The 21,547-nt window shown below is 48.8% G+C and overlaps 1 protein-coding gene across 11 annotated transcripts in view; it reads right to left on the minus strand.

Annotated features, from left to right (window-relative positions):
* Window positions 1–21,547, minus strand: part of USP19 (ubiquitin specific peptidase 19) — a 377,062-nt gene that overhangs the window by 263,456 nt on the left and 92,059 nt on the right. For all 11 annotated transcript variants that reach the window (XM_078661825.1, XM_078661824.1, XM_078661823.1 and 8 more), the window contains one exon: window positions 13,282–13,432. In XM_078661825.1, the coding sequence (XP_078517951.1) occupies window positions 13,282–13,432 (151 nt within the window). The remainder of the gene's footprint in view (window positions 1–13,281; window positions 13,433–21,547) is intronic.

Raw genomic sequence — 21,547 nt, forward strand, 5'->3', positions numbered from 1 at the left:
CGCCGTGTGGGGTGGCACCTATATATAGGTGCCACTCCCCCACGTGGATGTCAGTTGCTTTCGAGACCGTTCACGCCCTAGGAAGCAGAACCCCAAGAGCAAATTGGTGTGACCAGTGCGCCAAATCCTAGACTTGGGATCTCATGAAAGGACAGAGTCCAGTCACGGAATGGGGAATGTTAGACCGGACACCTTTTGGCGTGGTTCTTCCCCCATCTTTTTGCCTCTGACTCATGTGTTTTGATGCTGTGCTGGATTTCGTTTTTGCTGATTTAGATGCTTTGGACACTCTGCCACTGCTGATCAGTGCCAGAGTGTAAGTGCTCCCTCTGTGAATTGTGATATTGATTGAATATACCTGATTGGCATATTTGTATCACCACGAAGTCCCTAGGAAAGTGCACTGTGTGTGCCAGGGCTGGTGATGACAGATGCTACTAGTGGGCCTGCAGCGCAGATTGCGCCAACCACATGAGTAGCTTTAAAATAGTGACTCAGGCCTGCCAGCGCAGGGCCTGTGTGCAGTCAGTGGACTGCCCTGTCCCCCTGGCCAGTGTCTCCACTGGCTGGGCCTAACCCTTCCCTGTCTGTGCACATCAGCCACCCCTATGGAAAGCTCAAGGTACCCCCCTGGGCAGGGTGCAGTGTATAGCTAAGGTAGAGCATGTACTAGTGCAGGTCACATGCTCTGGTAGTGGGCTGCAGCCATTTTATGTGCTCACTGCTGTAAGGCTATCTTGCTCCATAGAGTAACATGGAGGAGGCTGGGCCCATGTGATACCAGCCTATCTCCCCATAGGAACAAGATGGGACATAAATGAAAGATATCCCTGAACTCAGAATTTAATGACACATCTTTTAGTGAAGGGTGTTTTTAAATCCTGTGTTGGAGAATAGATCTTTTAGAAAGTGGCTGTTCTCTTGTCTGAACCTTTCTGTGTGCCTGGGTTTGTGGAATGCTTGGGTGTGACAGGGGGGCTGCAGAGCCCCGGAGGAGAGGGTCGGAGCCAGCCCGGGGATGAAAGGGCACATCTGCCTCCCTGGGAGGTGGGAGGAAGGAATGCCTGATAAGTACTGGGCTGTGCCGGCCACCTCCCCCATGCTAGCTCCCTCCTGATGGTCAACTGACACCTCTGGCCCTGAAGCTGACAGGGAGAAGAAAACCGGAGACACCTCAGTGCTCCGCAACCCCCAGAACTGGTTTAGACTGGACCCAGGGCCTCCATGCACAAAGACTTCAAAAGGACTTCAAAGACATTGAGGGGTATAAGGAAAGGACCCCTGACTACAGAAGATTAGATTCTGAAACTCTGCAACCAAGAAGGAACCTCGGCTGGAAGGAGGACGGCTAGAGAACCAAAGGAAGATTGCCTTGCTGTGTGCTCCAAGGGCTGACCTGTTCTACTGTCTACCTGGAAGCTGAGGAGGAGAAAGGGACTTTGCTGTGTGCTGTGACCCTGCCTGCTTGCAACTGCCAAGACTTTGCTGTGTGCTGTGTCTACAATACTGAATCTCAAAGGGCCTGAGAAGAGCTGGCCTCCTGCTGGGAACCCAGGGTTAAAGGTTCCTAAAACTTTGCCAAGGACTGCTGAGAGATCGTGCTGTGGTCCGCTCCAACGTGTGATTATTACTTGCCAGCCGTGAGGATTAATCGCTGTGCTCTTCGGCACAGATTCAGGGGGTGAGGAGGGACCCGGAGTGGTTTTCGGCGTCCTACGCTCCCCCTGTTGATCCACAGGTGGAGAATCCGGCTGACCGTGATCAGCGGCCCCGAAAACACCTTTGCCGCCAAATCACCACCGCGGCCCGGGGCCAGCAAACCCCCCGTAACCTGCTTCGAGGTCTGGGAGTTGCCGCGGCGAAGAACGAAGCCGCCGTGCTCCCATTGGTGGAGGGAGTCGAGCCCCCTCACTAACGCCGCGACGGGATTGGCCCGTGCGGCGCAGCGTCATCAGTGGTGGTGGGCCGTGATTGGTTGACGGCCCCGCATCGTCAGAGCCGAGTCCCGGGAGCCGCTCTGCCATTGGCTGACTCCCGGGTACTGCAGGGGCTCGTCTGAAGGGCCGCGACCTGATTGGTCCGCAGCGTGGAGCAGCCTTCAAGCCGCCGAAGAAGCCGTGATCAGGTGACCCCCCAGCGAGGAGCCGACCGCCGGAGCAGCGGCCTGACCTGTCCTCGCCGAGGGAGTGAGTCCGCGTGTGTTCCCCACCCCGGGCCGGTCGTCCCCCGAGGTGTGCTGCATCCCCCGCCGCTCGTTGGATTGTCGAGAGCGGGCGGGAGAGCACGAGGGCACTGGCCGGGGCAAGGAGCGAGTGTGCTCTACGGGGCGCGAGGCGCCTGAGACCATCCGGCGCACGTAGCAGCCCCGAACACCAGGAAAGGAGCCCCCCTTCCCCCAGCATCCGGGTGAGACGCGCAGGAAGCGCTTAGAGTCCCTGACACCAGGGGCTCGTTGTAGGGGCCTATCTTTCTTTGACGCTGGCATTGTTTACCCTGCTCTTGGGAGAGCGGATTGAATAGAAATCAGGGGCAATATTTTTAGACCCCTGATTAAAGAGACTAGAGACTATTTGCTTTTTATAAGAACTTCCTACTAAGCGCAGCCATTAAGAATTAAGTGCAACATTTTTCTAATGAAGTGTTTATCGTGCAACTGCTTGATTTACCTTGCTGAAACTAGATAGTTATATTTTATATATTCTTACCTGTGTGGTCTCAGTTTGTGGTGGATTGGGGATTATTGTTGTGTTCAGTGCAAATGTTATCCACATTGCCTCTGTTTAGCCTAGACTGCTCGCGCCATGCTACCTAGAGGGTGAGCAGGGGTTATCTCAGAGGGTTATTCCGTCGCCCTGACTGGAAGCAAGGGTCCCTACTTGGTCTAAGGTACTTACCTCTGCCAACCAGAGACCCCGGGTTCTAACATTGGTGGCTCGCGGTGGGGATTTTTGAACTAATAATTGCACTTGACCGGCAGTGATCTCTTGTACATCACTAGTCTAGTTTAGCGGCACAGGTTGCACAAGATTTTTTTTCTTTTTGGTGAAACCTTTTTAGTTGAAAAGGTTAGGAAGCATCATGTCTCGGAAAGCGCCAAGCGTGAATGGAGAAGCGGAAGTGGAATTTGAAATCCAGGAGTTGTTAAACTATAACAAGGAGCAACTGAGAAAAGTCTGCAGACAGCTTGAATGCCCAGTAAGGGGCGGCGCAAATAAGGAAGAGCTACGGACAGCTCTGAGGGCCTGGTGGGAGGCCAAACATGGTGACCCAGAGGTTACTACTGGAGAGGGAGACACACAGGAGAATGGGTTTTTGCCCAGTGAATTGCCAGTGAGGAAGCCAGGGTCTAGGACCGGCAGCGACCACTCCAGTAGGGTTATGTCTCCAGAGGAAATAGAGGAGAATAAGCGAGTTAGGGCCCATGAGATTGAGCTTTTGAAGCTCAGAGCGGAAGCCGATGAGAAGAGACTGCGCCTGGAAGTTGAGAAAGAGGCGCAGGAGAGAGCGGCGCAGGAGAGAAGACATACTCTCGCTTTGGAGGAAAAGAAGCTCCAATTGGCTCATGAGAGGAGCATGAAGGAGTTGGACTTCAAATATAAAGAGAGGGTGTCCAGTTCTAATGGTGGCAGCGCACAACCAGTACAGGCGGGTAAGGTATACATAACAAAGGATCTAGTACAGAATTATCAGAGGGGTGAGGATATTTATGCGTGGTTCAGAGCGTATGAACTTGCCTTAAAAATGAATGAGGTGCCTGAGAAGAATTGGGGAGCAGGATTGTGGAAGCATTTTGAGGCCTCTGGGAGGGATGTTTTGGCACCCTTAGAAGCAAAGGATGCTTTGTCCTACTCCGCCATGAAGGAGGCTTTGTGCCTCAGGTATGGGCTCACTGCTGAACAGTACCGCCAGAAGTTTAGGAACTTCAAGAAGCTTGATTCAAGTACTTGGGTGGAGTGTGTGAGTATGTACACGCGTGCACTGGAAGGTTGGATGAAGGGCAGCAAAGTTACTGATTATGTGGGGTTGTGTCACTTGATTAGTAGGGAGCACTTAAGTAGTTTATGTGTCCCAGAGCTGCGCCAGCATCTTTTGGATAGCAAGTTAACTGATCCCAGTGAGCTTGCTAAAGAGGCGGACCAGTGGACGAGCACCAGGGTCCACAAGGGGGTGGTAAGTACCCCAGCCAAAGGTGGACAGGGTCCCCAGCAGAAGAGTGGGGGGGACACGGGTAATCAAAAGGAGTGTTCTAAAGGGCCCCAAAGTAGTTCCCAGGAGAAGGTGTCTCAACCCCCCAAGCCTAAGAAGTCCTGGCCCCATAAGGGCCCGCAGGACAAAAAGACCCTTACTTGCTATTCATGCAGGGAGGTGGGGCACATTGCTCCAAACTGTCCAAAGAAGAAATCAGCACCCACTGGTGCTCCAGCTCCAGCTCCGGCGTTAGCCAGTGTAGCTTTGGGAGGGGATTTGATTTCTAGTGGGGAGGAGGGGTTAGCCTTGATGACCCTTGTCTCTCTAGGAGACCAAGAGATGGTCCAGGAAACCTTGCTGCCCCAAAATACTAAGAAATACGGGCAGAAGGTGACCATCAATGGACAGGTGGTGGAGGCTCTGAGAGACACAGGGGCCAGCGTGACATCTGTTAGGTGTCGGTGGGTGTCTGAAGAGCAAATTGTTCCCCAGGTACTCCGGCCTGTGGTGGCAGCTGACAGTTCAGTGTGCTACTGCAAGTTGGCGAAAGTTCCATTCGAATGGGGAGGAGTCTCCGGTATTCTGGAGATTGTTGTAAGTGATGCCTTGCCTGTAGATTGTCTATTAGGTAATGACCTGGAGAGCTCCCCCTGGAAAGAGGTGGAGCACAGGACTCACTTGGAGATGTTGGGTTTGCCTGCGTGGATCTGTGTGTCCACCCGTGCAATGACAGCCAGAGAGGGCGGTCTAGCAGAACTGGAGCCTGGAACAATGGCCCAGGGACCTGCCAAGAGAGGAAGGGGTAGAGGGCGCGGGAAACCGGCCTCCACTGTTCCCACGGTCCAGGAGGAAGCAGACCCGGAAGGGGATGCCCTGGAACCTACAGGGGAGCAGGTGGCCGAACTAGGGGAATTGCCTGAGCTGTCCCAGTGGCAGCAAGAGGGTGGTCCCTCCAGGGAGGAATACTGCCAGGCTCAGAAGGAGTGCCCTTCTCTCATTGGTGTGCGGCAGCAGGCTGCCGACCAGGCCGCAGGCCTGGGGTCCAAGGAGCATTTGATCTACTGGGAGGATGACTTACTTTATAGTGAGCCTAAGTTCGCTGAGCCCGGTGCAGCCCGTGTGCTGGTAGTCCCGGAGCGCTTCAGGAACTTCCTACTGGGTCTGGCTCATGACGTGCCTCTCGCAGGACATCTGGGGCAAGACAAGACCTATCACAGTCTTGTCACCCATTTCTACTGGCCCCAGATGAAGAAGCACGTTGCTGCCTTTTGTAAGTCTTGTCAGACTTGTCAGGCCAGTGGCAAGAGTGGAGGGAAGTGCGTGGCACCCCTCCAACCCTTTCCCGTGGTGAGCACCCCTTTTGAGCGGGTGGGCATTGACATCGTGGGGCCCCTGGATCCCAAGACAGCCCTAGGCAACAGGTTTATCCTGGTCTTGGTGGACCATGCCACTCGGTACCCGGAAGCCATCCCGCTCAGGACAGTCACCGCCCCGGTGGTGGGCCGTGCCCTGATGGGGATCTTTTCCCGGGTGGGATTTCTCAGGGAGGTCGTCTCAGACCGCGGGACAAACTTCATTTCTAAGTATATGAAGTCCCTGTGGAGTGAGTGTGGGGTGACATACAAATTCACCACTCCTTACCACCCTCAAGGAAATGGTTTGGTTGAGAGATTCAACCGCACATTGAAGGGCATGATTATGGGCCTGGAAGAGCCCATGAGGCGGAAATGGGATGTCTTGTTGCCATGCCTGTTGTTTGCCTACAGGGAGGTGCCTCAGAAATCCTTAGGGTTCAGTCCCTTTGAGTTGCTGTATGGCCACCCTGTCAGAGGGCCTCTGACTCTGGTGAAAGAGGGGTGGGAGAAATCCAGTGGGAAAACCCCTCAGGATGTGTTCAGCTATGTGCTGGCCATTCGCAACCAGACCAAGCGCTTCAGGAAGCTCGCTCAAGAGAACCTGGAGGCTAGCCAGGAGGAAATGAAGAGGTGGTATGACCAGAACACTTCTCTGGTTGAGTTCCAACCTGGTCAGAAAGTGTGGGTGATGGCGCCAGTGGAGCCTTGTGCGCTCCGTGACAAGTGGTCTGGGCCATATGAGGTGGTGGAGCGCAAGAGCGAGGTTACCTATTTGGTTAACCTGAAGACTCCCAGGCAGCCCCTGAGAGTGCTGCATGTGAACCGCCTCAAACCCCACTTTGAGAGGACTGAAGTAACTATGCTCATGGCTACAGATGCTGGAGGGGAGGAGGATAGTGATCCTCTCCCTGACCTCCTGGCAGTCAAGGAGCAAGATGGGTCAGTGGATGGTGTGGTCCTCTCCCCCACCCTGACTCCAGAGCAGCAGGAGGACTGTCGCCAAGTCTTGGGTCAGTTCGCCCCCCTGTTCTCCCTGACCCCAGGTGTCACCAAGTGGTGCGTCCACGACGTGGACACTGGAGACAGTCTGCCTGTGAAACAGAAGTTTTACAGAGTGGCTGACAAGGTCAGAGCCAGCATCAAGGAAGAGGTTTCCAAGATGTTGACGCTAGGGGTTATTGAGCCCTCCAGCAGCCCCAGGGCTAGCCCAGTGGTCTTAGTGCCTAAGAAAGCTGCTACCCCCGGTGGCACCCCAGAACTTCGGTTCTGCGTGGACTACCGTGGGCTCAATGCGGTCACCAAGACTGACGCGCACCCCATCCCCAGAGCGGATGAACTGGTGGATCGGTTGGGAGCTGCCCAGTACCTGAGTACTTTTGATTTGACTTCAGGGTACTGGCAGATTGCCTTAACTGACGGGGCAAAGGAGAGGTCAGCATTTTTAACACCAGAGGGGCACTTCCAGTTCCGTGTCATGCCCTTCGGGTTGAAAAATGCCCCGCCACATTTCAGAGATTGGTCAACCAGGTACTGGCGGGGCTGGAGCAATTCAGCGCAGCCTACCTGGATGACATTGCTGTGTTCAGCTCCACTTGGGAGGAACACCTGCAACACCTCACTGAAGTGTTGAAGGCTCTGCAGAAGGCAGGCCTCACTATCAAGGCCAGTAAATGCCAGATAGGGCAGGGATCGGTGGTGTACTTGGGACACCAGGTGGGGAGCGGCAAGGTGGCACCCCTACAGGCAAAAATTGATACCATTCTGGCTTGGGAACCCCCCCCAAGACCCAGAGTGAGGTGAGAGCCTTTTTAGGTCTCACAGGGTATTACAGACGGTTTGTCAAAGGCTATGGCACCATCGTGGCCCCTTTGACAAAGCTGACATCTAGAAATCAGCCCAGAAAAGTGAATTGGACGGAGGCCTGTCAAACTGCTTTTGACACCCTCAAAACTGCCATGTGCACAGCACCGGTGCTTAAGGCACCTGACTTTTCCAGTGAGTTCATTGTGCAAACTGACGCTTCAGAGCAAGGCGTGGGAGCAGTGCTCTCACAGATCAATGAGGAGGGAGGAGATCAACCAGTGGCTTTCATTAGCCGGAGGCTAATCCCCAGAGAACAGAAATGGAGTGCCATTGAAAGAGAAGCTTTCGCCGTGGTCTGGGCTCTGAAGAAGCTGAGGCCCTACCTGTTTGGGACTCACTTCCGTGTTCAGACCGACCACAGGCCCCTCAGATGGTTAATGCAGATGAGGGGTGAGAATCCAAAATTGTTGAGGTGGTCCATTTCCCTACAGGGGATGGACTTTACGGTGGAGCACCGCCCTGGTACAGAACACGCCAATGCTGACGGTCTGTCCAGATTCTTCCGCCTTAGTGATGAGGACTCCCAAGAGGTTGGGTAGTTCTCCCCACTTTCAGCTGGAGGGGACACGTGTTAGACCTGACACCTTTTGGCGTGGTTCTTCCCCCATCTTTTTGCCTCGGACTCATGTGTTTTGATGCTGTGCTGGATTTCGTTTTTGCTGATTTAGATGCTTTGGACACTCTGCCACTGCTGATCAGTGCCAGAGTGTAAGTGCTCCCTCTGTGAATTGTGATATTGATTGAATATACCTGATTGGCATATTTGTATCACCACGAAGTCCCTAGGAAAGTGCACTGTGTGCGCCAGGGCTGGTGATGACAGATGCTACTAGTGGGCCTGCAGCGCAGATTGCGCCACCCACATGAGTAGCTTTAAAATAGTGACTCAGGCCTGCCAGCGCAGGGCCTGTGTGCAGTCAGTGGACTGCCCTGTCCCCCTGGCCAGTGTCTCCACTGGCTGGGCCTAACCCTTCCCTGTCTGTGCACATCAGCCACCCCTATGGAAAGCTCAAGGTACCCCCCTGGGCAGGGTGCAGTGTATAGCTAAGGTAGAGCATGTACTAGTGCAGGTCACATGCTCTGGTAGTGGGCTGCAGCCATTTTATGTGCTCACTGCTGTAAGGCTATCTTGCTCCATAGAGTAACATGGAGGAGGCTGGGCCCATGTGATGCCAGCCTATCTTCCCATAGGAACAAGATGGGACATAAATGAAAGATATCCCTGAACTCAGAATTTAATGACACATCTTTTAGTGAAGGGTGTTTTTAAATCCTGTGTTGGAGAATAGCACTTTTAGAAAGTGGCTGTTCTCTTGTCTGAACCTTTCTGTGTGCCTGGGTTTGTGGAATGCTTGGGTGTGACAGGGGGGCTGCAGAGCCCCGGAGGAGAGGGTCGGAGCCAGCCCGGGGATGAAAGGGCACATCTGCCTGCCTGGGAGGTGGGAGGAAGGAATGCCTGATAAGTACTGGGCTGTGCCGGCCACCTCCCCCATGCTAGCTCCCTCCTGATGGTCAACTGACACCTCTGGCCCTGAAGCTGACAGGGAGAAGAAAACCGGAGACACCTCAGTGCTCCGCAACCCCCAGAACTGGTTTAGACTGGACCCAGGGTCTCCATGCACAAAGACTTCAAAAGGACTTCAAAGACATTGAGGGGTATAAGGAAAGGACCCCTGACTACAGAAGATTAGATTCTGAAACTCTGCAACCAAGAAGGAACCTCGGCTGGAAAGAGGACGGCTAGAGAACCAAAGGAAGATTGCCTTGCTGTGTGCTCCAAGGGCTGACCTGTTCTACGGTCTACCTGGAAGCTGAGGAGGAGAAAGGGACTTTGCTGTGTGCTGTGACCCTGCCTGCCTGCAACTGCCAAGACTTTGCTGTGTGCTGTGTCTACAATACTGAATCTCCAAGGGCCTGAGAAGAGCTGGCCTCCTGCTGGGAACCCAGGGTTAAAGGTTCCTAAAACTTTGCCAAGGACTGCTGAGAGATCGTGCTGTGGTCCGCTCCAACGTGTGATTATTACTTGCCAGCCGTGAGGATTAATCGCTGTGCTCTTCGGCACAGATTCAGGGGGTGAGGAGGGACCCGGAGCGGTTTTCGGCGTCCTACGCTCCCCCCCTGTTGATCCACAGGTGGAGAATCCGGCTGACCGTGATCAGCGGCCCCGAAAACCCCTTTGCCGCCAAATCACCACCGCGGCCCGGGGCCAGCAAACCCCCCGTAACCTGCTTCGAGGTCTGGGAGTTGCCGCGGCGAAGAACGAAGCCGCCGTGCTCCCATTGGTGGAGGGAGCCGAGCCCCCTCACTAACGCCGCGACGGGATTGGCCCGTGCGGAGCAGGGTCATCAGTGGTGGTGGGCCGTGATTGGTTGACGGCCCAGCATCGTCAGAGCCGAGTCCCGGGAGCCGCTCTGCCATTGGCTGACTCCCGGGTACTGCAGGGGCTCGTCTGAAGGGCCGCGACCTGATTGGTCCGCAGCGTGGAGCAGCCTTCAAGCCGCCTTAGAAGCCGTGATCGGGTGACCCCCCAGCGAGGAGCCGACCGCCGGAGCAGCGGCCTGACCTGTCCTCGCCGAGGGAGTGAGTCCGCGTGTGTTCCCCACCCCGGGCCGGTCGTCCCCCGAGGTGTGCTGCATCCCCTGCCGCTCGTTGGATTGTCGAGAGCGGGCGGGAGAGCACGAGGGGACCGGCCGGGGCAAGGAGCGAGTGTGCTCTACGGGGCGCGAGGCGCCTGAGACCATCCGGCGCACGTAGCAGCCCCGAACACCAGGAAAGGAGCCCCCCTTCCCCCAGCATCCGGGTGAGACGCGCAGGAAGCGCTTAGAGTCCCTGACACCAGGGGCTCGTTGTAGGGGCCTATCTTTCTTTGACGCTGGCATTGTTTACCCTGCTCTTGGGAGAGCGGATTGAATAGAAATCAGGGGCAATATTTTTAGACCCCTGATTAAAGAGACTAGAGACTATTTGCTTTTTATAAGAACTTCCTACTAAGCGCAGCCATTAAGAATTAAGTGCAACATTTTTCTAATGAAGTGTTTATCGTGCAACTGCTTGATTTACCTTGCTGAAACTAGATTAAGTTATATTTTATATATACTTACCTGTGTGGTCTCAGTTTGTGGTGGATTGGGGATTATTGTTGTGTTCAGTGCAAATGTTATCCACATTGCCTCTGTTTAGCCTAGACTGCTCGTGCCATGCTACCTAGAGGGTGAGCAGGGGTTATCTCAGAGGGTTATTCCGTCGCCCTGACTGGAAGCAAGGGTCCCTACTTGGTCTAAGGTACTTACCTCTGCCAACCAGAGACCCCGGGTTCTAACAGGGAAGATGGGAGGGTCTGTAAGGAATCTGCAGCTACACAGAGCTAGGATCTCAAACAGGTAGCCCGGGAGCTAGTGGTAGCTCACCAGTACCCTGGAAGTAAATCCCTGAAGTTGCAGCCCAGCACAGTATGTAATTCAGACGGTCTAGCCACATTGAATAAGGCAGCATTATACATCTCCTGACTGCCAGTGTGACAACCTGCGGGACTTGAAATACAACTACCCGTCTCCTCTCTATATGTATAAAAGTCACACACAGGTTTGTGATTTTAAAAGCTCCACTCTATCAGTCATATACTGTGTGAAAAAGACAAGATGTTCTTGGGGTGTTTTCACTTGAAATGAAAAGGGTACATTTGATAGAAAAATGTGTAGTTTGAGACCGCGATATGTTGATGTTTGAATAAAAACAAAAAACAAAAATCAAAAACATGTTTACATTTAAAGCTGCTCCGTGAATGAGAATTCATGAATGTTTGGGAGATTTATAGCTGTTAGTATGTCCTTCATGCCAGTGGGCACTTGTTGCTGTGGCGGTTACTTCATTAGTCACCTGGATGCATGTTAAATTGACAACCCTTTTCCCAACATTGCTGTTGGTAACCCCAACTTAGCGTGGGGTGGGTAGAAGTTCTATCATATTGTTGATTGAAAAAAAATTCTATTCAGAATAATGACAAACACATCATCATAAAGGAAAATATATATAGTCTAGTTTAGTTTTATTTGTGACATATATCTCAGAGGTCACTACTATAAGCCTGCAAGGTATGGTCACTATTGTGGTCGTATGTGATGAGCATAGAACAGCAGCAGGGGATAGTATTTCTGACGTGCAATGGCATCACAACTTTTGTCAAAAAGGATGCTTGCATCCGTAGAACCAGCGTATCCAGAATAAACAGTGGTGTAAGGCCGATTGACACAGAAAGCTTGAAATTCACTCAGCTGCTGTGCAGATATAATGGCGATGAGGAACACTGTCTTAACAGTGAAAAGCTGGAAAAAGAAGCTTTGAAGCGCATCAGGAATGTAAGGACCAAGTTAAGGTCCCACTGAAATGCAAAGAGGGGGGAAACAGATGGTGCATCCCTTTTAAAAGAAAATGCATAACTGGAGGCTGAAACAACAAAGGCTGATTCTGCAACTTCAAAAAAAGTCTTAGGGTACCCTGGGCTGGAGGTGGGGCTGGATCGGAGTCGGAAGCGTTGTAATATTAATTTCATATTTCCCTATACTAATTCACCACTAATCCTCTTTGGGTTCCAGAGTAGCATGCTACTTGCCGAAAAGCACTTTGACACCACGTCAGAGGTAGTAAGCGTCCTATAAATGCAATTACAATTACTAGGTATCTTTATAAATTCCTTTCAGAAACCAAGAGAGATGTTCCGTAGAGATATTCTCCTATGCGTGCAGACAGACAGTTTTCATTGAGACTATTAATCAATGCAGTCTATAAAGCGGGCTAAAGTTCAGCCACATAAATGGCCTAATCGTGCTATTGCCAGAAGACAACTAACCACATCTACACTAAGAGTTGAGGACCCATTTACTTACAATTTTACTTATTATATGTAATAGCTATTCTGTCATTTACTGGGACTAGATATTCTAACTTTGAAATATTAATAAATTAGACTTCTTCAATTTGGTAAATACTGTTTATTTATTCCACCTATTTGGCATTAGAAGATTCTCCAAAACTGAGTTCTGCTACATTGCATCTCTCCAAGATTGGTACAACTGTTATCACAAGGATGCAATGCTACAGGTTTAAATAGAAAACTTCTCTGGTGCTTGCCACCAGAAGAAGACACTAAAAATACTTTGCTACATAGAGTTCCCCAAACATGGAAACATCCATTTGCCAGATCAAAGAAAACCTACACCGTCAAGATTGAAGCTAGGTGGAGATGGATGATTCTACACCAAAGGAACTCCTTCTTGCCCCATTTCCCCATTTACTGGACATAAACTAGCTTTTCATAAAAAAGAGCATCCCACCAAGTTAACCAGTCATTCAAAATCTAAAGGTGGCTTTAGTTCTCGCCTATCCCCCCCAACCTACCCCCAATAGCCAATATTCCTTACTTTGTGACATTGGTTTCTCTTCCGATTGTGAGTGAACCTATACAAATTCAATTTGTCTTAAGGCCATCATACAACAAGAGATGAGAACAAAACACTCCCAGGGACTCACATGTTTGACGGTGCATGTCGGTCCCTGCTAAAAAGTGTTATATGTGCTTAAGCAATATAACTGAAGTCACCTCAGTTAAGTTCAACTTCCATGAATGCAAACGACAGCTTCTTCCATACTCCGGCATTGCACATAGGTAATATGGTAAAACGGCTAAGGAAAGAATGTAGAGTGATTCTCTTCACATTTTAATACAGCTTAAAGCAGCACTAGACAAACAGAATACAGTGATGGTAAAGCAGCCATCACAAAGTATTTAAACTCCTACCATCTCAAATGTGGAAGAACAGTCTAATGGAGAACAAACACGTAAAATACAGGAGATATTACTTTTTTACTCGTTTCTTACCTTGTTTGAAACAATAATGTGAAGTCCTGCTCCCGGAAATGCACCTTGGAAGTCAGCTTGCAAATCTCCTTGACATAGACATGGACTACAACCTCATCAGTTCCCTTCTCATAGTGGTCATTTTTCACTTGAGTCAGGTTTACAATGGGATCTGCAAACAAAAAAAAATAAATTAGGGGAGAAACTACGCATCATCAAGTGAATAACATTGTTCATACAAGGGTAGGTTACTTACTTGTAATTCCAGTTCTCCATCACGAGAATTGTTTGGATGAAAGTCATGCCTTTACACGTTATCTGTGTTTCTTACAGAGTAACTCGTATGCGAGTGGCTTCTGAGCTTTCTAAAGGCACAGGTCTTTTAACTGTGCCTTTGGTGTTTGCTGCCTGCTGGCGTGAGTTTTTTATGCTCAAGGTGAGCTTGCAAATCCAAAACACCTGTCTCTCTCCATGAAACTGAGGTGTACTTGCTATGTGGGTGAACTAACCGGCAAATTATTGTATGGTGTCCCCTGTTAAATCCAACATCTACTTTGCTTTGGCTATCTCCCTATAAAAGGGGAGCTTCCAGACACCAGAATACACATTACCATATAAACGAGTCCCATATTAACGGCAAGGAAGAAATCCCACAAAATATGGACAACAGGAGCATGCTCTCCTGGAATGATGGAGAACTTTAACTTTTAGAATCTGCAGAATCCCTAGTCGGCTAAATGCATGCTACCATGGCAACCAAATGAGTAAAGTACTGGCCCTCTCAGCCAAAATGTTGTTCATCGTTTGACTAGACACCTAGGAGGCCTGTCAACCAGGACCAAGAAAAAAGGTAAAGCCAGGAGTGAAAGCACTGTGTGATTGCTGCTCTACCACCAGGCACAGCCAGAGAGTACATTTGCCTTACTGCTTGCGCTTTGAAGCACAGGACGGTCTATCTGTTTGCAAGAGGCACCTGACATGAGTGTAAAGAAGATCTTGCTGAAACTCGATGTCCCTACCCCTTGTTCTTTGTAACTTTTAGATATGGTCATAAGCCATCCCTTTAGCCTAAGCTCTCCTGATTCCTATTGTAGTTGGATCAAAGACTCAGTATCGTCTTATATTATCGTTTACCTGATTGGTTATTGATATTTTATCAGCACATGTCTGCTATCTGATCTTGATATTGAACCTTATACTGCACCCAATATTATGTTGCGTCACCCTCCTGCTATCCTCACCCTTGTTTCTGTAAAGCGCTCTGATATCTGTAAAGATCTTGTTCGCGCTATATAAAACTCTGAATAAATAAATAAATCAACAAGGAGAAGAGAAGTCAAAGCCTCCCTCTATACTGCTTTCAAAACTCTTAGGGAGATTACTTTAAGAACTGGCACACATCCATGCTGTCAAGCTAGACCTAAAAACGAGGGTGATAAGATAATTGTAAACACAATAGCTTCAAATAACCCTTTTAAAATATTAGATTAGTTAAGCTAAAAATGTACATAGCATGCCTTTAGATAATCATAGTTCCTGCACTTATGTGGAGTAATTCAGTGTTTGTGAACTTTAAGATTTTACACATACGCACAAAATACACAGCTCCATTTCAATCCAAATATTTGATATCAAGAGTAGCATCTTGTCTATAGTCACAATGTTTGCATGTTGAGTGGTGTATAAATCACTTTTGGCATTCCAGATGTAGAAGTGGGCCTTATAAGACTATTTTAAACTTCTGGAGTATACTGAAGGGCTCGCTTGAAATGTGAGTTATAATGAGTGCTCATGGAAAGGCCACTAAGGGTTTAAGGCTCAGAACCTAGACGTGGCGCAAAGTTGTTTCAGAAGGACTACGAGGTTTTGTTTTGCTGATCTTAAATTCACACTTGAAGTGTAGAGCGACAAGAAGTCAGTGAGGTAATGAGGGCTACACCATTCATTGCTTTATAAATCGGCATTAGAAGTCTGTATAGGCCCTGCTGTTATACACACAACCAGCCATTGTGGTGGCCTTTGGGTGAGGAAGGACAGCACCCATTGGGGAGAGTGAGTACTGGGGGAGAGTGAGTACTGGGGTAGGCCGAGAGGTAGTAGACCAGTTTGCTAGGTCTTAGTCATTTGACTGTGTTAAATGGAATATGCCAGCGGATCCTTCACATGATACATGCTTACTGGTAACATTCTGCAGTCGCTTTTGCCTTTACGAAAGAAAATGTTTTGGGAGCCGGAAACGGGCACTTGATTTTAACCAGTCACAACATGAATGTTTGGTGACCAATGTTCCCTCCAATTTTTTTTTTTTTTTTTTTTGTGGCATTGAAGGTCCTTTCTGCACTGCAGCCAAGGCCATGTGCGCCTGCATCTCCCTCGTGTTGCTTGCCCACCTCCCGCTGTATTGTATATATATATATATATATATATATATATATATATATATATATATATATATATATATATATATCTCAGAGAAAACAAACATTGCGCCCACGGTTCCAAAATTCCGCACAAACCAAAGGAGGAACGCAAGACGACGACGACAACGCCGCAAGTGCACCCAAGCCAAAATGAAGACAACAAAAGAAGAAGTTCTGGCAGAACAAGAAACAATAAGAGAAAACACTATAATCAACTTAACCAACACACAATTAGACCGAGCAGAAGAGCAGTTACTTTCACTGGGCTTATCATACTGTCCAGAAAGTAATTTTAACTATTGCAATGCCAGAATAGACATCTTTAAGTTCATTCGCAAAATAAAATTGAGAAAATACTATGCCATCAAAACGGGTATAGCTGCAAAGAGAGACACTGGAATCAGCCGACCTTAAAAAAAAAAGTGTACTTCAAGTAAAGATGTATGTCTGATGCGATCAATGTACCAACTGCACACGGAAGATGAGAACACCATCAGCACACAATCTATTGCTGACACCGAAGATATCGAGATCAATCGCACATGTAATAGTCCCTTTAAATCTCCATCTACGTTTAATCCCAGTATGCCTAGGGATGCCATAGACATTCATGCTGACCGGATAACAGAGGAACTTAAACATTTTCAAATAAAAACAATGAAGCAGCACAAACCACCCAATGCAAAACTGAGGCCGTACAACAACTTGATGTGGAAGTTAAAAAATGACCATAAGATCGTCATAAATCAATCGGACAAGGGAGGTAATATTGTGCTTTGGGGGAAGCAAGAATACATTGACAAAGCTTACCGTCACCTCAATGATGAACTCTGTTATGCCATAATAGATCTGAAAGCTGCCAAACATATACAGGAATCATATGCAAAAGACCTATATCAATGGAAACGCGATGGATTGATTTCCAAGGACGAGCTAAAATTTCTGCATAAAGATTATCCAGTGCTGCCAAATATATATTTTATTCCGAAGGTGCACAAGCAACAGACTCCAGTGCCAGGCCGGCCTATTGTGTCAGCAACAAATAGCGTTTGAGAATACTTCCAAGTACATAGACTTTTGCTTACAAGAATTTGTTGTCTCATTACCAGCCTACATTAAAGACACTACGGAGTTTCTGCATCTTTTAAATCAATGTACCTGGTCTGACAACCTTTTGCTCATGACAATGGACATAGCCACGCTGTATACGAGTATCGCACATGCTGATGGCATTAGAGCAGTCAAGTATTACCTAGACCAACGCCCCATTGAACTATATCAGCACAACAAAATGCTTATTGCAATGATCGACAAATGTTTGAATAACAATGTTTTTTTATTTAACAACACTGTTTTTAAACAATTGAGAGGGGTGGCCATGGGGGCATGTTTTTCTCCGACCTACGCGGGGCTCCACGTGGGGTGGTGGGAAGAACATGTCCTCAGGGTGCAGCATGCAACCAGCTGGGCTAACCATATCATGAACTATTGAAGATACATCGATGATGTCTTTATTATTTGGCGAGGCACAATGCAACAAGCAAGGGATTTTGTGAATGATATCAATAATAATCAATTGAATCTAAAATTCACAGCCAGCATTAGTGACCATGAGGCAACTTTCCTAGATGTACAGATTAACATAGTGGAGAATAGAATAACTACTAGCCTGTTCAGGAAGTTGACTGCAGGCAACGCTATTCTGCACGCTAGGAGTTTCCACCCTCAACACACCATCGCAGCTATCCCGTATGGGGAATTTCTAAGGATCCACAGGTCTTGCAGTACCCCTGAGCTCAGAGACAAACATCAACAAGACTGCAAAAAGAGATGAATAGCCAGGGGTTACAATGAGAAAAGATTAGCTGCGAGTATGGCGAAAGCGAACCGCATAAACCGTCAAGATCTGTTAGACCCCACTAGGAGAAATCCATTAACACCAGAAGTGAGCAATGATAATAACACCATACGCCTCATTACGGGATATAGCCGCCAAATCACCAAACTGGTTAAGCAGCAATGGCCCATTATCCTTACAGACCACGTACTAAAGGAAGTTATGCCCAAAACTCCCACTATCACATACAGACGGGCTTATGCGATGCGCAACGACCTGGTATCTAGCAGCCCAGAAACACTCAAAGAGGACAATTGGCTGTCTCCACGTAAGGAGTTTTTACGTTGCAGCTCATGTAGGGCATGCAAGTTTGGGGTAAACATGACCACCTATCTTACCCCATTTGACAATAGGCCCATTACTTTGAGGGCACATTATACGTGCCGCTCAGAGCTAGCGGTATACGTATTGAAATGTAGCTGTGAACTCACCTACGTTGGCAGCACGAAACTACCCGTCCACCTGCGCATCCTACAGCACCTAAGGGCAATAGTGAATGCCAATCAAAGCTACCCAGTAGCACAGCATTTCTAGAATGTACATGGGCAAAATCTGATCCATCTTAGGTATTTTGTGATCAATGCTGTCATCCCAAGTACAAGCATTTGCAATGCAATGGTCTCGGCATCATTAAAGGTAGAGCTATTGGGATTGCTCATGACATTTCTTTTTTTTTCTTTAAATCATAAATAAATGGCATTGTCATTTACATTGCCAATACACAGCACTCTGCACTCAACAGCACACACTGCTCTGCACTCACTGCTCTGCACTCACTGCTCTGCACTCACTGCTCTGCACTCACTGCTCTGCACTCACTACTCTGCACTCACTACTGTGCACTCACTACTCACTACTCTGCACTCACTACTCACTATTGTGCACTCACTACTCACTACTCTGCACTCACTACTCACTACACTGCACTCACTACTCACTACACTGCACTCACTACTCACTACTCTGCACTCACTACTCTGCACTCACTACTCTGCACTCACTACTCACTACTCTGCACTCACTACTCTGCACTCACTACTCTGCACTCACTACTCACTACTCTGCACTCACTACTCACTACTCTGCACTCACTACTCACTACTCTGCACTCACTACTCACTACTCTGCACTCACTACTCACTACTCTGCACTCACTACTCACTACTCTGCACTCACTACTCACTGTGCACTCACTACTCACTACTCTGCACTCACTACTCACTACTCTGCACTCACTACTCACTACTCTGCACTCACTACTCACTACTCTGCACTCACTACTCACTACTCTGCACTCACTACTCACTACTCTGCACTCACTACTCACTACTCTGCACTCACTACTCTGCACTCACTACTCACTACTCTGCACTCACTACTCACTACTCTGCACTCACTACACTGCACTCACTACACTGCACTCACTACTCACTACACTGCACTCACTACTCACTACACTGCACTCACTACTCACTACTCTGCACTCACTACACTGCACTCACTACTCACTACTCTGCACTCACTACTCACTACTCTGCACTCACTACTCACTACTCTGCACTCACTACTCACTACTGTGCACTCACTACACTGCACTCACTACACTGCACTCACTACTCTGCACTCACTACTCTGCACTCACTACTCTGCACTCACTACTCTGCACTCACTACTCTGCACTCACTACTCTGCACTCACTACTCTGCACTCACTACTCACTACTCTGCACTCACTACTCACTACTCTGCACTCACTACACTGCACTCACTACTCACTACTCTGCACTCACTACTCACTACTCTGCACTCACTACTCACTACTCTGCACTCACTACTCACTACTGTGCACTCACTACACTGCACTCACTACACTGCACTCACTACTCTGCACTCACTACTCTGCACTCACTACTCTGCACTCACTACTCTGCACTCACTACTCTGCACTCACTACTCACTACTCTGCACTCACTACTCACTACTCTGCACTCACTACTCACTACTCTGCACTCACTACTCACTACTCTGCACTCACTACTCTGCACTCACTACTCACTACTCTGCACTCACTACTCTGCACTCACTACTCTGCACTCACTACTCTGCACTCACTACTCTGCACTCACTACTCTGCACTCACTACTCTGCACTCACTACTCTGCACTCACTACTCTGCACTCACTACTCTGCACTCACTACTCTGCACTCACTACACTGCACTCACTACACTGCACTCACTACTCTGCACTCACTACTCTGCACTCACTACTCTGCACTCACTACTCACTACTCTGCACTCACTACTCACTACTCTGCACTCACTACTCACTACTCTGCACTCACTACTCACTACTCTGCACTCACTACTCACTACTCTGCACTCACTACTCACTACTCTGCACTCACTACTCACTACTCTGCACTCACTACTCACTACTCTGCACTCACTACTCACTACTCTGCACTCACTACTCACTACTCTGCACTCACTACTCTGCACTCACTACTCTGCACTCACTACTCTGCACTCACTACTCACTACTCTGCACTCACTACTCTGCACTCACTACTCACTACTCTGCACTCACTACTCACTACTCTGCACTCACTACTCACTACTCTGCACTCACTACTCACTACTCTGCACTCACTACTCACTACTCTGCACTCACTACTCACTACTCTGCACTCACTACTCACTACTCTGCACTCACTACTCACTACTCTGCACTCACTACTCACTACTCTGCACTCACTACTCTGCACTCACTACTCTGCACTCACTACTCTGCACTCACTACTCACTACTCTGCACTCACTACTCTGCACTCACTACTCTGCACTCACTACTCACTACTCTGCACTCACTACTCACTACTCTGCACTCACTACTCACTACTCTGCACTCACTACTCTGCACTCACTACTCACTACTCTGCACTCACTACTCACTACTCTGCACTCACTACTCTGCACTCACTACTCACTACTCTGCACTCACTACTCACTACTCTGCACTCACTACTCTGCACTCACTACTCACTACTCTGCACTCACTACTCTGCACTCACTACTCACTACTCTGCACTCACTACTCACTACTCTGCACTCACTACTCTGCACTCACTACTCACTACTCTGCACTCACTACTCACTACTCTGCACTCACTACTCTGCACTCACTACTCACTACTCTGCACTCACTACTCACTACTCTGCACTCACTACTCACTACTCTGCACTCACTACTCACTACTCTGCACTCACTACTCACTACTCTGCACTCACTACTCTGCACTCACTACTCACTACTCTGCACTCACTACTCTGCACTCACTACTCTGCACTCACTACTCTGCACTCACTACTCACTACTCTGCACTCACTACTCTGCACTCACTACTCACTACTCTGCACTCACTACTCACTACTCTGCACTCACTACTCACTACTCTGCACTCACTACTCTGCACTCACTACTCACTACTCTGCACTCACTACTCACTACTCTGCACTCACTACTCACTACTCTGCACTCACTACTCACTACTCTGCACTCACTACTCTGCACTCACTACTCTGCACTCACTACTCTGCACTCACTACTCTGCACTCACTACTCTGCACTCACTACTCTGCACTCACTACTCTGCACTCACTACTCTGCACTCACTACTCTGCACTCACTACTCTGCACTCACTACTCTGCACTCACTACTCTGCACTCACTACTCACTACTCTGCACTCACTACTCACTACTCTGCACTCACTACTCACTACTCTGCACTCACTACTCTGCACTCACTACTCTGCACTCACTACTCTGCACTCACTACTCTGCACTCACTACTCTGCACTCACTACTCTGCACTCACTACTCTGCACTCACTACTCTGCACTCACTACTCTGCACTCACTACTCTGCACTCACTACTCACTACTCTGCACTCACTACTCACTACTCTGCACT

Source organism: Lissotriton helveticus, chromosome 9 (assembly GCF_964261635.1).
Source record: "Lissotriton helveticus chromosome 9, aLisHel1.1, whole genome shotgun sequence".
NCBI lineage: Eukaryota > Metazoa > Chordata > Amphibia > Caudata > Salamandridae > Lissotriton > Lissotriton helveticus.